Source organism: Physella acuta, unplaced genomic scaffold, assembly GCF_028476545.2.
Source record: "Physella acuta isolate Inbredline_101_S28 unplaced genomic scaffold, ASM2847654v3 ptg000562l, whole genome shotgun sequence".
Taxonomy (NCBI): domain Eukaryota; kingdom Metazoa; phylum Mollusca; class Gastropoda; family Physidae; genus Physella; species Physella acuta.
In genome coordinates, this window is record NW_026732081.1 from 550,823 (window position 1) to 572,544 (window position 21,722).

General features: G+C 43.6%; 1 protein-coding gene across 1 annotated transcript in view; it reads right to left on the minus strand.

The window, feature by feature from the left end:
- Positions 1-310: 310 nt before the first annotated feature.
- LOC131946505 (COUP transcription factor 2-like) overlaps positions 311-21,722 on the minus strand; it is a 35,722-nt gene continuing 14,310 nt past the window's right edge. The window contains 2 exon segments of the mRNA XM_059307322.1: positions 311-1,318; positions 1,632-1,737. Of these exon segments, the coding sequence (XP_059163305.1) occupies positions 1,150-1,318; positions 1,632-1,737 (275 nt within the window). The 3' untranslated portion in view covers positions 311-1,149.

Sequence of the window (21,722 nt, forward strand, 5' to 3'; positions counted from 1 at the left end):
GATTTTCGCGAGATGTGATGCCCTCACAAATATGGCGTTTCGGGAAAACCCGCTAGATAACTTTGGCGTCGCTATGTGATTGCATACAAGTGAAATACAGAAATCAGATTCAAACAATAAACAAACCATTATGTTAAAAAACTAAATAATAATAATAATAATAATAATATACTTTAAATACTGACGTCATGAAGGAATGGAATGATATATGTACAGAGAATATTGTATGCTTGAATCACTTGCTAAATCAATCAATTCATTTATTATACATGTATATTATATATATATATATATATATATATATATATATATATATATATATATATATATATATATATATATATATATATATATGGCGATGGGACATGAATAATTAACATCTAAGTTTGCCATAAAGGTTTTGCTATCTCCCTCCACTGTTTTGAATAGAGTTCTGTATTGCATTGTGCTACGGCTATGGTTACACCTTGAGTCACGTGAATGCCTTGAAACTGTAACCAAGGACGCGGAGTAAAAAAAAACAAGTGTTGAAATCAACGTTCGGTTGATATCGTTTGACACTTGTATCCAGCGTTTGTAGGTAAATTGTCAAAACTAAGCAGGTGATCAACACGTTGAACTGTTGACTTGACACTCATGTAACTCACGTGAACCAATTCTGGAACATTCTTTGTATAGTATCGAGTTGTGGCACATTTGATTTATGGTATCGAATCGTAACTTTTTTGTCTTGTATCGAATCCGTAGTCTGTTTAGGATTCAAAAGTATCGAAGTATCGAATATCAAGAATCATGGTATCGATTTAAGTGGTATCGAATATTCTGATTTCAAGTATCGAATCAGTGGTATCGAATGTCAAGAAGTGAGTGTTGAGGAGACACCCTGCCCTACTGAAATATCACAAGATCATGATAAGTCTCGTCGTCTGCCGACTCTCGTCTGCTCTATGATGGCACAGTTGTCTGTCCAGTCAACTTTGACCCGCAAGGGTCACCTTGACCTGATGACGTAGAACCACAGTGACCTCCAGAATTATATTAATACCTTTTATAAACATACAAGAAAGTCTGTCTAGAAAACTATCTTTGCTCAGACTTTTGTCGTAGCTGCTATCAGAGGTACACAGAGGGCCACCGCTGGCCAGGAAGTCATTGAATGGCCATGTAGGGCCAACTGAAGGAGCCACCACTGAGGAGCATGTCACGGATGAGAGTCTCGATGGGCGTCTTCCCCACCAGGCGGACGAAGAAGAGCTGCTCGATCACCTGGGCACTGACTGTCCGTAGGGAGGGGAGGCGGAGGAGCAGCTTGCCGAACCTGGAAGAGAGGGGTAGATGGTGGTCAGTTGATGGCTACTGTGGGGGCGGGGGAGGAGAGGTCAGTTGATGGCTACAGGTTGTGGGGAGTAGAGGTCAGTTGTTAGCTACAGGTAGTGGGGAGTAGAGGTTAGTTGTTGGCTATAGGCTACATATATATTTTATGCTGACAACCAACAAATAAATTATAACTAGATCTAGTGAATGAACTACTGGAATGTATATCCCTTATATTATACAGCCTACTGGCAACAGACTAAGTATCACAACAGTGTTAAGTGTACTACAGCTGATATTGTATAACACCAACTTACCTGGTAGGTTGGTTGGGGTACTGACTGCGGACGTATTCTTCTAGGGCGCATTGGGACTTCTCCTGGATGCTTTCTATATGGTTCATGTCAGACAAGCCACAGGCATCTAGAAAATACAAGAGAAACACGTTAAACAGTTGAACTACGGGTTAACACGCTAAACAATGGACCTACGGGTTAACACGTTAAACATTTGAATTACGATTTAACACGTTAAACAGTTGAGCTAAGGTGTAGCACGTTAAACTGTGGACCTACTTTTAACACGTTAAACAGTTGAACTACGGGTTAACACGATAAACAGTTGACCTACGGGTTAGCACGGTAAACAGTTGAACTACGGGTCAACACGTTAAACAATTGACCTACGGGTTAACGCGTTAAACAGTTGGACCTACGGTTAGCACGTTAAACGGTTGACCTACTTCTTAACCAAAAACACATTAAACATGAATAAGAACATGGCTGGCAATGAAAACAAAACAATGCGTTTCTGTTCATCGTTGCTAATTAAAGCTAATACAATGTTTTTGTAGTTGTATTTATTTTGAAGTTCTAGTCAAACGTTTATAAAGCATGTTTGTCAAACTAAATCAATGTTTTCATAATATTCTGTTCTTTTGTTTTAGAAGATAAGAAAAACAAGACATTGCGAAAGATAGGTTACATAAAGTATGTGGTATGTTATAGTCGTGATTTAAATTTGTTGACATTGTTGTTTACGTCTAGGGGTGGTTGAGTCAATAAAAATATACTTCAGCAATTTGGTATAACTGGCGGGGGGCAAAAGTTCAACTCGGGGGTTAGATATTGATTGGGACTGGTTAATTGTCCTTGGTGCGCTTTGTACTCGCGGGCGGTGAGCGCGAGAATTGTGACGTTGTACTATCATTAAACAATCCATGAGAGCGACTCCCGGCTCCGTCATCGAGCTGGGTGGGGGAGGGGGGGGGGGTGGATTGTCTTTAAGAAAATTATAGAATGGGAGCGCAACGTGTCGCTCGCGGAGAGGACGATCTCGTCTTGGATAGGTATACGCGGCGTGAGAATGTGAGTTCATTGACTAGTGGTATCGAACTGTAGGGAGGGGGTGGGTGTCGCAGGGTCGGGTCTGGGGTGGGTGTCGCAGCGCCGGGTCTGCGGGGGGGGGGGGGGGGGGGTTGCGGGGTCGGGTCTGGGGGTGTGTGTTGCGGGGTCGGGTTTGTTGAGGTGGGTATCACTGGGTCGGGTCAGGTTGGGGTGGGTGTCGCTAGGTCAGACCTACATGCTTTGCCGTGTCGCTAGGTCAGACCTTCAGTTGTAGGGGATGTTGCAAGCCCGGCCTTTTATTTTGGTAGTTTCACAAAGTCAAAACTACAATTTATTAGGTCAGAAGGTCAGTGTGGACAACTGACCTACAAGTTGATATGGACGTCAAAGGTCAGACCTACAAAATGAAATCTCAGTTAAGCTGTATAAATCAGAGACCTGGAGATATGCTAATAAAATCATAGCTGGTTTCTATACCCAAACCCCACTAACGAGCTGTGGTAAACCAACACAGACCACATGTTGTGGTCGCTACTTGAATGCCGTAGCTACACCATCGCCCACAGCTTTTGTTGATCTATTTGTTTATCTCCACCGCGACATTACTAAACACGGATCAACGCACTAGATTTAAGAGCTCTCTGGAAAATAAATAAAACTCTCAGTAGAGATGCGTACGTATTCAGAAATCTGGAACCTTGGGGAGAAAAGGGGGGAGAACTCTAGGGTTACAGGCAGTGGTGGTGGTGTCCCTTGGAAAGGTTGGCAAACACGGAGAGACAACAAACTGTGGTGGAGACATGGAGTAGAAACAAGGAAGATCTCAAACATTGCCTGCTCAAACAACCGCAGGAGTGAGGGCAGGGGGAGCTAATTGAAGGGAGTACACGCTTACTTCCCCCTTCTCGCTCTTACACCCCCCCCCCCTTTCGTCTTTGTGGTTGGACTTGACTCATCCAACTTCAGCTTGACTTGGAGACGACAAATACTGTTCTTCTCACTAGCAAGTGGACGCCAATGATCCCCATCGTCCCGTGTTTGTATGGGCTCGTATACAACGATTGGGTTATGTCCCTTTCTATGGTAGTGCTTTACTGGCTCGTATACAACGATTGGGTTATGTCCCTTTCTGTGGTAGTGCCCTACTGGCTCGTATACAACGATTGGGTTATGTCCCTTTCTACAGTAGTGCTTTACTGGCTTAAAAAAAAATACCAGGCTATTTCGGTATCGACTCCAGGCAAAAACAATTATGTTATTGCTTTCTCCATTCAGCTACTCTGACATTACACCTCATCATCCGACTTCATCGATTGTCGATCTCACGAGATACCAACAAACAACAGATCTTGAAACAAAAGATCACAAATATGAACATTTTGAAACAAAAGGTAGCCGTGAACATGGAAGATCATCATCATAAAGATCTTGAAAGGATAGATCACCATCGTAAAGTTGACGAAAAAAAGATCATCATAAGATCGTGTAACAGAATCACCAAGATCATGAGCCTAAAATACTGAATTATAAGTTATCAACCAGCACCAATATATCGCCATATTACTGACTATAGCACCATCGGCCATATTCGTGACTGTAGCTGATTATTATAGCTCTCTGACAACACTGTACATAACGATCCAGTTTTGTTGACCATAGATTAATAACGCTGACCTTCGGTCAACATCAACTGACCACCATGCCACACCCACATCAACTGACCACCATCCCACATCAACTGACCACCATCCCACATTAACTGACCACCATGCCACACCCACATCAACTGACCACCATCCCACATCAACTGACCACCATCCCACATTAACTGACCACCATTCCACATCAACTGGCCACCATCCCACATCAACTGACCACCATCCCACATCAACTGACCACCATCCCACATTAACTGACCACCATTCCACATCAACTGGCCACCATCCCACATTAACTGACCACCATTCCACATCAACTGACCACCATCCCACATCAACTGACCACCATCCCACATCAACTGACCACCATCCCACATCAACTGACCACCATCCCACATCAACTGACCACCATCCCACATCAACTGATCACCATCCCACATCAACTGACCACCATCCCACATCAACTGACCACCATCCCACATCAACTGACCACCATCCCACATCAACTGACCACCATCCCACATCAACTGACCACCATCCCACATCAACTGTCCACCATCCCACATCAACTGTCCACCATCCCACATCAACTGACCACCATCCCACATCAACTGACTACCATCCCACATCAACTGACCACCATCTCACATCACATAACCATCTTCCAACATATTAATTCTCACCACACATAATTGACCATTGTCAACAACACGAACCATCGACCAACATCGTACACCATCGGCAAACTCCGTCGACCTATCACCATCCACCACGTATCACTCCCACAATCCCCCCTCACTCCACACTACTCACACTTAACATTGGAACCGCGATCGTGTCGAAACGCCAACGAAAGTTGGATTTCCCTCCAGTAATGGAAAATCATTGAACAATTTATCCCGGGAACCCCACGTCATCTTTAACAGAACGGTTAAAACTTGTATTACGACAATCCTTTAGTACGGCGGCCATAATGGTAACATTAAGTGCAGTAGACGGGGAAGGAAAGGGGGGATAAACAAGGGGAGCTAATGATCAACAAGACGGAAATAACATGCCTCGCGTATGATAAAGACGCCATGTTTAATCCGAGTAACATCAACACTTTATGTTAATTAAACATCGCCGGTTAGATCCCTTTGTGACGGCGTCTTACGCGTTTTACCTAAATTATTTCACAATCTGCGTAATACATGTTTGATGTTTTTTAACACTAGCATTCTCGTGTTAAAAAGGGTTTTATTTTTAAAGAGTGAGTACTAGAAAGTAGGGACTGATTGTTATATCGAATCAACAATGCTGTTTTTTTATTTTATTTTATTCAAACAGTCATGTTTTAAAAGCATGGACATGGTAGTAATGAGATGAAATCATGTGGTAGTGCAGTGAATGTTATCTAACAGGAGGGTTCAATGAAACTATGTTGGTGTGGGATTATTATATTTTTTTATGCAGCTGAAACCATTAGATTGATCAATGTTAAATGTGTAAGATGGAGGTGGTGGTAGATGGGGGGAGTGTGTATGTGTGTGTGTGTGTGTGTGTGTGTGTGTGTGTGTGTGTGTTGAGGGGGGGGGTGTGAACGCAGGCGATTGTCGTCTGATTGCCGCGATTAGCCCCAGGTCACGTATCTGTAAACCGTTCTTGTCCACACGTCATGTGGGCTGACGACATGGGGGTCGTGGGGGGGGGGGGTCGTTGGGGTCGTGTCTACCTGTCTTGTTGAGACCATATCTGTCTCTCTTATATCTATTTAGTCAGGGCCATAGCTACCTATCTTGTAGGGGCTATATCTAACATTTTTGTAAGGGCCATATGTAATATTTTGTAAGGGCCATATCTAACATTCTTGTAGAGGCTATATCTAATATTTTTGTAAGGGCCATATATAACTTTCTTGTAAGGGCCACATGTAATATTTTGTAAGGGCCACATGTAATATTTTGTAAGGGCCATATCTAACATTCTTGTAGTAATATGTAATATGTAATATTATTGTGACATTCTTATAGGGACCATATATGTCTATCCTGTCTTAAAACCCCCTTATATCATACCTCAGGAGTCTATCATGTCTTAAAACCCATATATCATCATACCTCAGGAGTCTATCATGTCTTAAAACCCATATATCATCATACCTCAGGAGCCTGAGTCTAGCAGCTCATATCCTAGACGTGTACAAGGAGCTGTGTGATAAATAATAGACTGCACAAAAGCCCAGTTTCTATCAAACGAACGCAGTGTGACATTCATTGAGTCAGGCATGACACTACACATAGTTTCAATACCGGCTCTAGAGTCTTTCATCTGTAGAATTCAGTAAACGATGGCATAATTCACCCACAACCCCACCCCACATTACATTTAACACCCGGTCTCGCCTCTTAATCCAATAGATTATCTCCCCTTTTTCTGTATTCACACAGTTTACTTCGTCCCATAATTACTCCCCCTCTCCTACCCCTCTCCTCCCCCAGGAGCATTAACACCCTACGTACCGTCCTAACGGCTAAATGCTCAATGTCTCAAATAGCTATCTCTTCTACTTGTCCAGCCTAGCGTCAAGGGCCGCTACTCTAATACGAATACAGGTTTATGTCTTGTTGCTGTTCATATCCGGCAGGCAATGTTTACCCCCACCCCCTCCACCCCTCCCCGTGTGGCCTAGACGCCATACAGCTTGTCACGGCTCGTTGGGCACGAATAGCGAGACAGGGAGGGGGGGGGGGGAGAAAAAACTAGAGCACACCGCGAGGGCTAATATTTCACCTCATGTCAACAACGGGCGGGAAAAAAATATTTGCAAACGTCGGGGCCGAGTTGACACTGCTTATCTGATCGGCTGCAAGGATTGCATGTAGGTCACCTGGGGCTCCACGGATCAGCGATCAGCACGTCTGCCGAGGCGCTGGATTGTCTGCCCCTTGCGACCTACACCAGCCCTCGTATCTACGAGTGTGTGCTCGTGTAACACACGATATTCCCGTTTAACACACGATATTCCCGTCTAACACACGATATTCCTGTTGAAGAACACTCGACACGAAATTTAACACACAAGTCCCAGTTGGTTTTTTTTAAATTACCGTCTTCATGTTAAATATTCCCGACATCCTAGTTAATTATTTAATTAACATTTACACGGAAATTAACCTGATTGAATATTACAATATTAGAATAGTTTTCGCGCCTTTTTTGTGTGAGAACAATTGAGTTGTTAGACGAACCGGGACGAGCAGTCCAGACGGGCGAGTGTTTGTCTGGCCGGCAGACGACTGTGGGGTGTAACAGATTTTGTGGGGTGGAGCTAATGCATGCTGGGTCAGAAACTCGCGTCTGACACGGGTTTTGCGTTACGTCTGCAGCCATCTGTTATGACGTTATGGAGTCCCGTGAACAGACGTCACCAAAAAACATTTCATAACCAGATGCGTTGCAGGGGAATCGCGAAATGGGAGGCCACTCACATCAATTTTGTTTTCTATAAATAGATTTTTAAAGTTTTTCTGATTCGATTTGCGTTCACAGCTAGTTTTCAGAGACTATGATGTTAGTCTTGGATTTATGCATATGAGACGTAAAGCCAATAGACGTACAGTGACACCTATGACCTAATTTAGTCACGTGACAATAAACCCGCGTTAAACTCGCGCTGTTCATCTTCTGATGAAGCCCCAAATGACGCGCGAATCTTTATTGTAGCAGTAGGCAGGTGAGATGTTGGGACAAGTGTGAGTGGTTGTCTACGTTTGTGTGGGATCTGTCCTCAAGATGCTGCATCGCTCACTGTCATCCCTCGGTGGGCGTGGCCAGTCACGCTTCCGTGAGCACAGATTTAGGACAGATAACTCCCGCAAGCCGTCACGGTCAATTGAACCGCTAAGTGTCTGCTGTACCGTCGTGAGCTGTTACGTCCCAGGTCACGTGAGGTCACGCCCGTGGTGACGGAGGTCACGTGGTGCTGTGTGACACAGGCACACGCGTGACCTAGATTCCACAATGGCCCACAGGTCCACGTCTTTGTGCTGTGAGCAGGAATTAGAGCGTGCATAATTTCATGTGTGAAAAAGATTCACGGTTCATTCGATTATCTTCTCTTTGTTTTCTACACCGAGTCAACGAAAACAAGTTTTTAAAATTATAGTTCTTTATAACTTCGCGGGTTTTTTTTTCTATTTTTATACAATAGTATCCTTGTCAAGTATAGTTGAAAATAAACAGTAATTTTGTCACAAATATTTAGTAAGATAACGCAAGCATTACTATTGTTACGATGTTACCATAAAAAAAAATATGTAAACATAATTCCAAAAACTTTGCTGGGTTAGTAATCAATCTATTGTGACGTAAGAAGTAAATGCGTTGCGCAACATAATAGAACTGCAAAGATTCTTCTTCTTCGTTCTTAATTTTTATTGTTGGAAGGGATTCCCTCCAACACAATTAACTATTACGTATCAACTTGTTATGCGCCATAAAGGCCGTTGACTTCGATTTCAGCCTTTAAGGGTTAATACCTCAGATTTTCAGACGGAACTGCAACGGTTAATTTTTCACTGTACTGTAACTACAATGGAGATGTTTGTTCTTTTCTGCCGTCGATTGAATGTATCAGTCAATAAATCATTTCTTTATTGCTGAAATGCCACTTGACTGAGTTAATTGACTTAAGTCAGCTGACCAGGTCAACCAATCGGACACATCGCCGTGACGGAAGCTTCCAGACCTGTTGGTAAACCCGCGTCGGATATCGAACTTTGTCGAATCGATGATCCGTGAGCCGGCGATTGATTCTCACTTGAGATGCTTGGTCAGCTAGACAAAAGACTCGAACTCGCCCATGGGTGGGCCGAGTACTCCCCGCAGTAAGCCAACTTTGACGATACTCGTTGGTATCGATTCCAGATAAGGCCAGAATTCTTTGACACGAAGCACAACAAGAAGACAATGACCTTTTGTGTGCCGGTTGTGTGCCGGTCTTTAGACGGGTAAACACCGCACGGCATGATACGGACCGGCTCCGCTCTTTGATTACCACTGCATGAGCTAATGACATGCTCTTATATTCGCCACCACGACTGCTTTAGAAACTGTATCGATTTCAAACTTTGATCTTGTCATCGATTACGATTTTGACACAGAAGGGACGTTTCTGAATACAGGCCACTAAGCACCGTTTAAAAAAGTTGTTTGCTGAAAGATCGATGATCATTCAGCTCTTTTATTTACTGAAGATCTTCCTGAGCTCGGCTATTGGTTGTGTATCTATCCATTCTGTGCTAATCGAACCTAAATCAGAATGTCAATAGGGGTTGGGGATCTATTTCAGTGAAAGGATACGGTGTTTAGAAGGCTTTACTGGTGAGATATTACGGGGTATTACGTGGGGTGGAAGTCTGCTTTAAGATATGCAGAGTTGAGTTATATGAGAAATGGTATGTACATTTAGATGTGCATGAGAAAAGTGTGTACAATAAGTTGAATGTCTTGTTATGTGTACAGTTAAGTGATTTGTTAGAATTTTCTGTACAACTATTTTTATGTGAAGTCAAGTACATAACACGTGATATATTGTGTACAGCTGATTGTATGTGATATAGTGTATGTATTAGATTTATATATGATGTTACGGAGAGTTTAATTGCCTGTCAGATGTGTACAATTAGTATAGTTAATTTGTAGGTGATTTGTGATTGACGAAGTGTGTACAATTTAGCCGTAGCTGTATGTGACATAGCATAATCAGTTGAGTTGTACGACGTGTACAACTTCACCAGTCTGCTATGTGTACATTTTCCTCACTCTCTCATGTGTACATCCCCCCCCCCCAGTCTCCGTGTACGAGCATAGGGTCAGTGTTGAACCAAGGATGTTTACTTCTAGCTGATAAACAAACATTTCTAAAAGCACGATAACTTTGTGAATAGCTGCCTTCACACGGGGTAGGGCGTGGTGTAGGAGCTAGTGATTCAGGCTCACGTTTTTTTACATCAACCCAAGCTCACGCCGGCTAGGTGCGGGGCCGGCCACTGTATACATCTGATTTGTTGAAAGACGCTTCCAGGATGAGTACAGGGCGGTGGCGAGCACGGGGATCATGTGACCACAAGGGCAGGCCACAAACTAAACACATGTTGTGTTTTACAAACATCTCGCGCCGACTCGCGAGACGAGTAATTACTGCGAGATTACACGACAGTGTCCGTCTACTCGAGCTAGCATAACGCTCGTAACTCCCAAGTGTTAAAAAGCGAGGTAACTCCTTTCAGTACAACAAAAAGTAAACACTTGATATTCGGTCCCTTTGTGTTTATGTTTAATTAGTCTCCTGATAGCAAAACTCGTGTCTTGTGTTCACAGAGGCGAACATGTAATTCATTCACATGCCTTGTAATTATCTCAGGGGTTAAAAATAGCTAGCGGGAATTTCCGTGAAGTGGTGACTGGCAAAGTGCTGAAATAGTTAGCATAGAGACAATAGTGGGAGACCAACTTGATACGGTAACCTGTGGTCTACAGTGATACCGCGTGGAGAAACTAGGCCGTAGAGTGAGACTATCCTAGATTATCTAGTTTGTAGAGTGAGATTCCCTTGGGTGCTCTGGTTTACAGTGAAACTGGGGTGCTATAGTTTAGTAAGACTGGGGTGCTATAGTTTAGTAAGACTGGGGTGCTATAGTTTACAGTGAGACTGGGGTGCTATAGTTTAGTAAGACTGAGGTGCTATAGTTTAGTCAGACTGGGGTGCTATAGTTTACAGTGAGAATCTCTGGGGTTCTATGGTCTATAGTGAGATTCCCTGGGGTGCTATGATCTACATTGAGACTCCCTGAGGTGCTATGATCTACAGTCAGACTGGGGTGCTATGATCTACAGTCAGACTGGGGTGCTATGATCTACAGTCAGACTGGGGTGCTATGATCTACAGTCAGACTGGGGTGCTATGATCTACAGTCAGACTGGGGTGCTATGATCTACAGTCAGACTGGGGTGCTATGATCTACAGTCAGACTGGGGTGCTATGATCTACAGTCAGACTGGGGTGCTATGATCTACAGTCAGACTGGGGTGCTATGATCTACAGTCAGACTGGGGTGCTATGATCTACAGTCAGACTGGGGTGCTATGATCTACAGTCAGACTGGGGTGCTATGATCTACATTGAGACTCCCTGAGGTGCTATGATCTACATTGAGACTCCCTGGGGTGCTATGATCTACAGTCAGACTGGGGTGCTATGATCTAGAGTGAGACTGGGTATTATGATCTAGAGTGAGACTGGGGTGCTATGATCTACAGTGAGACTGGGGTGCTATGATCTACAGTGAGACTCCCTGGGGTGCTAAGATCCATAGTGAGACTCCCTGGGGTGCTCTGGTGTACAGATGTGCATGGCCTCGCCTAATGAGATGCAACAGGGTCTAATACAGACACAGGTGTCAAGTACCGTTTCAACATTTAACCAAAAACAAAATGGCCGCCACTACAGCAGGCAAGGTCTGATAAAGTGAAGGGGCAATAACTCAGGCCGAGATTTTTTTTTTGTTTCATGTAAGAGTATGTGGGAGAGATTAGCTTAGACTTTTATTTACTTAATAGTGGCTTTGGATATATATGACAGTGGATATATTTATTATTAAGAGACATGTTGATAAACGAGATTTGTTAATGGAGATATGTTGTGGTTTTGATATAGATTGTGGTTTGTTCTTAGCGGTGGTATTCTGTGTGAGTGTCATCTATGTGTGTGGATGTGGTGGATTGTGTGTAAGCCAGGTGTGTGGATGTGGTTAAATGTGTGTAGGGTATGTGTGTGGGTGTAATGGATTTGTGTAGGGTATGTGTGTGGATGTGGTGGAATGTGTATAGTGTATGTGTGTGGATGTGGTTAAATGTGTGTAGGGTATGTGTGTGGGTGTAATGGATTTGTGTAGGGTATGTGTGTGGATGTGGTGGAGTGTGGTGGATTGTGTGTAGGGTATGAGTGTGGATGTGGTGGATTGTGTGTAGGGTATGTGTGTGGATGTGGTGGAGTGTGTATGTGGTTGTGGTGGAGTGTGAGTAGGGTATGAGTGTGGATGTGGTGGATTGTGTGTAGGGTATGTGTGTGGATGTGGTGGAGTGTGTATGTGGTTGTGGTGGAGTGTGTGTAGGGTATGTGTGTGGATGTGGTGGAGTGTGTACGTCAGGTATGTGGTTGTGTTGTACTGTGTATAACTCCGGTATAGACGCGGACAAGCTAGCCAGCACCAGTGCTGTAGCCACATAAAAACCTGACCAAGATTGTCGCTACACCGTAGCCCGGTGTTTTCCCTCTTAACGTGAATGTTATCAAACCCAGAGGTCACAGAAGGTCAAATGACTGGCTTGCACTTTGGCTGCAGATAACCTTTGCCTAGCCCGAATCTTTTTTTCCCTCGACTTCTTTCTTTTAAACTGACGTAACAACAGTCGGCCTGGGGTTGTCCGCCCTTTGATCCCTAACACACCCACCTGACACTACAGTCAAAATATGCACATCTTTAATTCGCGTGTCGCGATACGGGAACATAAAAGGGGGTCGTGGGGGGTGGGGGTCGGTATTTAACATCAACTGTTTTATTTATTTACTCAACACCGACGTGAATCCCCTATATCCGTTATCATCTTCTTAAGAAACCATCTTCAAATAACTTTTATTTTAACTGTAAATAACACCCAACCCCTGGTCTACATTACCCCCCCCCCTTTCCCCGAATTCTGAATTAACATCTGCATAACAGACGTTCTATAAGATCCTCTTCAGAACCCTGCCACTTCTAAAGACTTCAACTTCTGCATGCAGGCATTAAACCAGGTCTCTAGCAGGCCCTAACCCCAGTTATTAAATTCTTGACTCGGCGCTTTTATCCTAGGCTTGACATCGAGGCCCCATGTGCAGGATGAATTCATTATGCACAAACACGTGGTGACGGTATCACTTCCTGTTTCAAATTAACTAACCGCATGACCAACTAATTAAATAACTACGACGTAAGAAAATAAAGAGCGTGCAACTAGATTGACTAACCCTTTGGTATATAGAATTTATACACATATCACATAGTGAAACTGGAAAGTATGTATAGGTAGCTCATTATTGTCTAGACGAACTTTCATTTTCAAGTAAAGAAATCTCTGATAGCCAGATTTTAAACCTAAGGTGTGATGGAATTTAAACCTACGTTGGTTTTTAGTTTGTGTTTATGTTTCGGGTTAGGTTTAGTTGAGGGTTATGGTTGAAATCTATAGGAGGTATGGGAATGTGTGGGTTTGGTAAGTCGGCGTGGGTGGACGGGGAATAAAATTCTGTTAACGTCAGGTGTATGGGTGGGTGGTGCAGGTGTATGGGTGGGTGGTGCAGGTCTGTTAACGTCAGGTGTATGGGTGGGTGGTGCAGGTCTAGCAGACATTAAACGTCACAGCTGCAGGTGGCTGTCACTCACTGACATGCTGGCATGGCGAGCAGTGTCATGACAAGTGTCAGTGACGAGAACAGGGCGTCTTTTAATGTCAGTGTAACGCGAGGTGCGCAGTGCGAATGTACTGTTCATTCCCTCCTGAATACCTATTGTTAAAGTATCGTCAATCCTATCTGAATACCTATTGTTAAGTACTGTAAATCCTATCTGAGTACCTATTGTTAAGTACTGTAAATCCAGTACCGTCAATTCTATTTGAGTACTTACTGTTTATGTACTGTAAACCATATTTGAGTACCTCCTGTTTATGTACTGTAAACCCTATTTGAGTGCCTACTGTTGATGTACTGTAAACCCTCTATGAGTACCTACTGTTTATGTACTGTAAACCCTATTTGAGTGCCTACTGTTGATGTACTGTAAACCCTCTATGAGTACCTACTGTTTATGTACTGTAAACCCTATTTGAGTACCTACTGTTTATGTACTGTAAACCCTATTTGAGTACCTACTATTTATGTACTGTAAACCCTTTATATACCCGGCTACTGGTCACGTGATCCCTTTAAGGCGAGGCAAACGTCAGCATGCACGTGCATTACGTGTCTGTGCTCACGGTGCATATCCGCTCGTGCACATGCTATTAACTGCCTTCAAAGGGGGGAAGGGGTGGGAACCTAGGCTTGCAAAAGACTAAAGGTAGTTTTGGTCGTTAAATGACGAAAGGTGGGGGCGTGGAGGAAGACTAAAGGTATTTTGTACCATATTTAGTTTTGTTATTTAAAAGACGAAAAGCATTTTCGATAGTTAAAAGGGGAAAATTAGTTTCGTATTAAAAGAAGAAAGATTTTTTTTTTTAGATATGAAAGTTGTTTTGAACTAGAGTAAGCAAAGGCGTTTAAAGTCAGCGATGGCGTTTAAAACACTGTTTGTGTTTAAACCCGGCTATGTGTGTTTTGAAAAAAAATTGTGTGTAGCTACAAGGAGGTAGAGTATAGTTTAAATGTCGTTGTGTAGGTGTATACAGAAGTAGTGTAGGTGTTTTAAAGTAGGTATTGTTAGTTTAAAGGCGTGGTTTCAGTGTTTAAAAAGTAAATTTAATGAAGGTATTTAATTCAACGCGGTAATGTTGGGTGTTTAAACGCCATAGTGGAGGGTGTTAAAGGTGGTAGCGTGGGTGTTTAGGGTAATAGACGAGTACTTCAGAACGTGCGCCAACACCCAACAGCTGTCTCGTGTCTGAGACCGACTGCGAGACACGTGCATGGTGAGTGGATGCGGCATTCAGCACCGGTGCATTTTTTTAGTGTACCCCCGACAACATCGCGCACCACAAGGTCCCCACATACCCACTGAAGGACGAGCGGGTGTTGAATTGATCACAAGAGGTGTGTTATTCATCAAAACACCTGCGTGCCTCTTCTGCCTATTAGATGTATCCTACGCCACCCTCTGTTTCGTGTTTATCTACTGTTTATTTATTTAGTTACGTGGATGTAACAATCATATGTAGTCCTCGTACGCCGATGTACACCTAGATTCTACTTATTTTTTGTGCCGTGTCGTATTCGTATAATTCTACGAATACCTGCTTATAAACTGCTGAATAGACTTTATAATTTACTAGTATAAAAACCCGACTAGCGACGGAACTATAGGAATATTTTTAAAAAACTTAAAACCGTGAAAAATAAACGAAATACGAATAAATTTATATTTTCTTAACGGCAATTATAATTTGAAAAAAAAAAGATTTAATAATAAACTGGATAAAAATTCGAATTCAAATTTTGACATTTATTTACGATTACGAAGAAAATACAATAGCCAGCGTTTGGAGTACTCAGGCTATTAAAAAATACTCAGGCGGAATGCAGTAAATAATGGCATAAATCCACTTCTAACTCGACGCTTAAGTGATACACCACAACCGACGGCTGATCCGCTTAAAAGAGTCCCCCCGCGTAAACGATCAGCGTAAATAAGATTTATACGCGGATGTAGTCGACTCATTAAAGCCCGGCCATTGTGTTGCCTTTAATTCGACTGGCAATAAACCGCGCCCGCCCCAGCGTACGACAACTGTTTTCACGGGGACTCGCTACACGACTAACGCGGCCAGACAAATTTAATGAGCGCGCGCCATTGTACGGGTTACAGCGGGAAGAATGTTTGGGGGTCAGGGGTGATGACATCCACCGTCAGGATGCACTGGGGTCCTGCCTGGGGCGGGGAGGGGGGGGGGGTTATAACCACAACAACCTGGCTACGATGCGGGCGGGCGGAGTTTTGGAGAGGTGGGGGGGGGGGGAGTGTTGGAGAGGTGGGGATGGGGGGGGGCGGAGTGTTGGAGAGGTGGGGATGGGGGGGGGAGTGTTGGAGAGGTGGAAATGGGGGGGCTACCTCTTACAATAATTTCACAGCAACCAGGCTTGTTGGGGGGAGGGGGAGCATGTGCTTGTGTATGTATGTCTGTGTGTGTGTCTGTGTGTGAATGTTAAGCATTTCATGTTATAAAATCTACAAATAAGTGTAGGGGTAGAGGGAAAAACACCCCCCCACCCCCCGGCCTTCGAGGCCAGCAAAATCCAGCAAAATAAAACATTTTTTTTAAAAAAACCTAATGTGAAAAGTTCCAGAAGAAAAACAACTTTAATTGACTTAACTTGGTAATTAGAAAACGCCCAAGTCGTGTGTGAAAATGTCTAGTTAAAAACCTAAAAGGGGAAAGGTCAGACACGCACAGCTGGTGTTGCTGTGGTTACATTTCTGTAGCGCTGCTGATGTGGTCTTGTTGTAATAATATGTGTAGGTTTAGCTTGTGATGAAACTTATTTTTAGAAAAATCCATCAAAAGTAATTTGATACAATTGAACCTTATTTCCCCTTTTTAAAGAAAATACTTTTGATACTGTGTTTGAATCAAGAGTTGCTTTAATAGAAGATACGCATCTGTGACGTGGAAATATATTCCGGCGCTGTCAAAGACTTCAGAAGGCTACTCACTCTCATATAGCGCGCACGTGTGCACATTTCGACTCACCATCTTCATCCCCACCTCACAGACCATGCACTTCCTCTTGCGATAGATGCAGTGGAAGGGGGAGGGGGTCGCATCAAGAGGGAAGGGGGCATGTGTGAGCGGGTTGTCCCACGATTAAGTAGGTTGCTCAAAGACTACATGCAGCACTCATACCAACCCTTCCTTGAATTCTAGACAAGGTTTTCATTCGCGTTCAAATCTACCTAAAGATTGATAAAAACATTTTTTACCGCTGGTTCTACCACTGAAAACGTTATTCTAAATGGTACCTATACCCAACACAAACGCAACCTACAAAGGTGTATTTGAACTAAAAGGTTACAGACAAGTTTACCTTTTAGAGGCCTAGCACCTTTACCTTACTATAAAAGCTTCAAATACCTTGAAAAATAATGCTTTTTGTCGAAACAAGCCGTTTTTTAAAGAATAAAAAAAAAAGTGTTTTTGTGTAATTTTTCTTTACCTGGAAATGTATTTTATTTTGAAAATGTGAAATGTCACGGGCATCTCCACAGAGTTATGTATCTACAATCTTAAGGTTACCGCCCTTACTTTGAGTTATAGCCCCTATCAATCTGCTCGCTCCCCAGCAGGGGGAACAACTGAGTAAGACGATCCCCGGATATGACCCCGTGAGGACACCGGCTAAACAGCTGCGCACTCGGCGCTGCGCGGTATTACCGCATGGGGCGCAACAAGGCTCATATTCGTGGCCCCCACAACATGGCCTGACCTGGAAGGGTGACCTCTGACCTTCCGAGGCTGGGTGGCAGGCGGGAGCAGCATCAGGTAGAAAAAAAATGGCAGGCCTCGCCCTGACTCGCTGGATGCCTAGGAGACCTCTAGGCTGAGTACGTGTTTCACAAGTCTCCAGACGGTGTATCTTATCTTGACATAACCCGCACAGACCACGTGACAACCGGAACCTCCCCCCTCTCCACCCCCCCCCCCTCCCCCCTCAAGTGTTTAATTAGGCTCGTCTGACAACTGGTTCCCTGCACACACGCGCACACAGACACACACACACACACACACACACAAACACACACAAACACACACACACTCACATACACACACATACAAACACACACGCGCGCAAACACACAATTCGACCAACTACTTTTCTTAATTTTTTTTTATTTAGCCTCGACATTTTCAATCTCAAACCTAGTAGACTTAAGCTAAATTCTCTGGCCCATAGCTAGACATTTTAACAAGACTTTTAACTGTGTGCGAACGATATGCAAGTGGTATGGTGTTTCGTAGTTCACTGTTGGGTTTTGTACTCACCTTTCATGGTACCAGGTGTATGTCATGTTGAGGGGGGGGGGGGTGTCACATTCAAACAAATGAGATCCACTATTTTACGCCATGCTACCTACACATACGCACAAATCACCAAATAGGCCATTCAACTTCCCATCATCCCTTTTATCATCCACCCTCTCCGGTATTCATAACCCGAACACAAAAAAAGACACTTCCCGTACCCCCTTCCCTCCCCCTCCCCCATAAACCATCCAGCATAAGATAATGTGGGTGTTTCCGTGTTGCGCTCAACAAAAGGTTGCTCTCTCGTTAAGTCTTCAGATGTCCTCTCCATCCTAAAGACGAGCACCAACCCCGGCACACGGGGAAGGGTTGCCCTTATTCCCTCCCCACGACAGCTGTTACCAAAAGGTTACGAAACATGGTACCTCTCGGCCTGCCTCGTTTAATGATCTCACTTCCTGCCTTCGAGTTTTTTTTTATCTCTCCGGCTTTATGAATTTGCAGGAACATTTCGGCACCCCCGTTCTCACCGACTTCAGGGTAGAGTGACATATCCCAACATACAAACAAACACCAAGGAAAAAAATTTAAAATTTAGGAGGGGGGTGAGAAGGATGCACACTTCCGCCCAACACCTTCGCTCGCCCCCTCCTTACCTTTAAAAAATTTTTGTAGCTCTGTAACCGTCAATTTAAGAAGGAGACAAAATAAAGAAAGGGAGAGAAGAAGGGAGACCTAGTTCACCTGAGATGCAAGACTCCCACGCAAGATGCGGGGTAAAAAAAAAAAGCGATGAGTTACAGTTCTTGAATTATCCTGGCTTGTTGTCGTCGGTAGGATCAGGAACTACGTACAAACACGTGAGGGTATCGCGTTTTGTGGTGAGCATCAAGGGCACCATTCGATGGCATCATGAGGGCATTATGTTGCGTGATTAGGGTTATAGGCATCATAGCGATGTCACACTTTGTGATTAGAATTACGGGCACTATTCCATGGCAAAACACGCCAGAAGTTAACGAACATCATGTGGTCGACTACTAAAACTACTATTGCCCTTTGCCTAGCCTGTAAAATTCGCACCCCATTTAAATCTTAGGCATTCAAATCATAGACATCATCAAAATCATTGACAACATCAGAAGCATATGCACCAATAACATCATGGCCAACATCAGCATCATGGGCACCATCAACATCATGGGCACCATCAACATCATGGGCACCATCAACTTCATTGGCACCATCAACATCATGGGCACCATTAACAGCATGGGCACCATCAACAGCATGGGCACCATCAACAAAGTCATCAAAGTCCCACGCACTGCATGCCGTGTCACCAGATTCACGGGCACCATATGCCCGTAGCACCATATGCCCGTACACCACGTCCACACCAAACGCCCGCATGCAATCATCCAACTCGAACCAGCATCACCAACACCCAAGATATAATTAGCCCTGTGAAAAGGTGCTGAAATCTAAATTACAACCCCCTTCCTCCCCGGGGATATTTCCCTCCAGTCGCCCGTAGGTCACCAGCAGCAGACGCGAATGCTGCCTGTTGCTGATTCACAAGGACACGTCCCCTGCAAATCTGACTACAACCGACAACTACATCCAATAACACCGGCCATGACATGCAAAATACAGGGACAAAACCCCGAGTAACTATCTTTTGATTACTTCCCTTCTGTTACTAGTTCCATCCCCGTTAAGATGGGCCGGAAATGTATCAATTGCTAGCAGAACAAGGGCGTTTTCAATTAATAGGGACAATATTTATGCATCCTGGTACCCGGTCGCGAAGACGTCTAGAAAATAAGACGCAACACTTGATACTTTGCAGAAGACTGACCAGTGGTCAGCGGATGAAATCAACCCCACGGAGACCCGTGGCCGGAGCGTTTTTTCTATTTGGAGATGTCAGGACCACACAAAAGAGGGGAGGTAATTTATAGTTGACAGACGAAAGGCGGGATAATCCTGGTCAGAGTGTGGGAAATAGGGAGGTAACTCGAGCCACAAAGAAAAATATATTAGTAGCACGTCTAAATTTAAACATTTCGCTTTACAGAACAAATCTGTTTTAGATTCTTTTTTAATTTCTCAAAACCACGTGATTTTGTGTACACATTTTTATGGCATGAAATAAAGCTTTGCTTATAAAGTTTTGTATTACTGTGTGATCATACATTTTTTTAAAACTTAAGCTATCTCAAAATCGCAATAGATTTAAAACAATAGATTACTAGATTTATCGCACTAGATTAGTCGCAATAGATTTCCTTGCAAGATTTATTTTTATAACCCAAGCTAAAGCAGAAATTATCAGTGCATGCTGACATAGGTAAACAGAAAATGTCTTGGCAGACAATGAATCAGACACACTGGCAGACATTAGCAAGGTGTAAACACGCGAGTCGTCCCATCACGTGATGCTGGGATGTAGGTGGCACCCGCGCTCGTCTGCTAACTATCAGCCTAATGACATCCATATTACGTAAGTTACTGCAGATATGTGGCGTACATCGTGTCGGGGGTGGGGAGGGGGCAGGGGGTGAAATGTCAGTGGCGACATTTGAATATATTTTCTATAGGAATATTTATTTGGTGCCCCGCTACGAGAAGACAACTCTGGGAGATTTATCAACTGGGTTGATGCGGACGTTAACACGAGATTCGTGAGGTGTCTGGGTCCCGTGGGGTCTGGGTCCCGTGGGGTCTGGGTGTGAGTACAGTTATAGTACACTGGGTGCATGCACGTGTAGGGTCGTGAGCTGTTTCTAATGGACAATGGCTGGTTTACAATACAGCATAATGCAGTAGGAAGTATTACAACATGATCAAAATGGCAAAGGTACATGTTTTTAATAAAAACTAGCAAAATCAAATAAATCTATGTTCTTAATATATTACGATGAAGTATGTTTACTTTATTTTATAACTACATAATTATACGCAGTATCGCTAATCAAATAAAAAATTATTTAGATTCATAATCAAATAGAAATATTACAATGCTAAACAATGTTACTGATTCATAGAAACAGCACTTAAATTTAATCCGCACACCTTCTTTAATAAATCATATATAAAATGTTAAACAGAATATTAAAGAAATGTAACGTTTTTTTCCGTAGACGCATGTGTCTGTGGAACTGTAGGTCCAGGACTTGTAGACTTGACAGTCTTGGACAGGGAAGGGATGGGAGTGGGGGGGGGGGGTCGACCATCCAGCTCACTAATGGCTGACCAAGTTTGACTTACTAAATACATCTTTCAAGCTTAAATTCTAATACTCTTGTTGCCTTCAAACATCTCTCCCCCCCCCCTACACACACACCCTAACCCCAATCTCCTAATAGTCAAATCACCGATTGATGATGTATTTCGACCACCTTCAGTAACACATCCACACGTGTAAACATCTATAAACACATGTCAACACACATAAACACATGTCAACACGGAGCGCCTCCATGTAAACAGGTCAACACATCAGCCGAGCCGGCAGTGGAGGATCCACCAAGTGCCGGTCACGTACGGTTGTTGGAGCAGCCGGCTGGACGCGGCAACCGGCAGGAGAGCTGAGAGCCGGTTGACAGTTTGTTCACGTCATTGGGGGGTTGACACAGGGGGC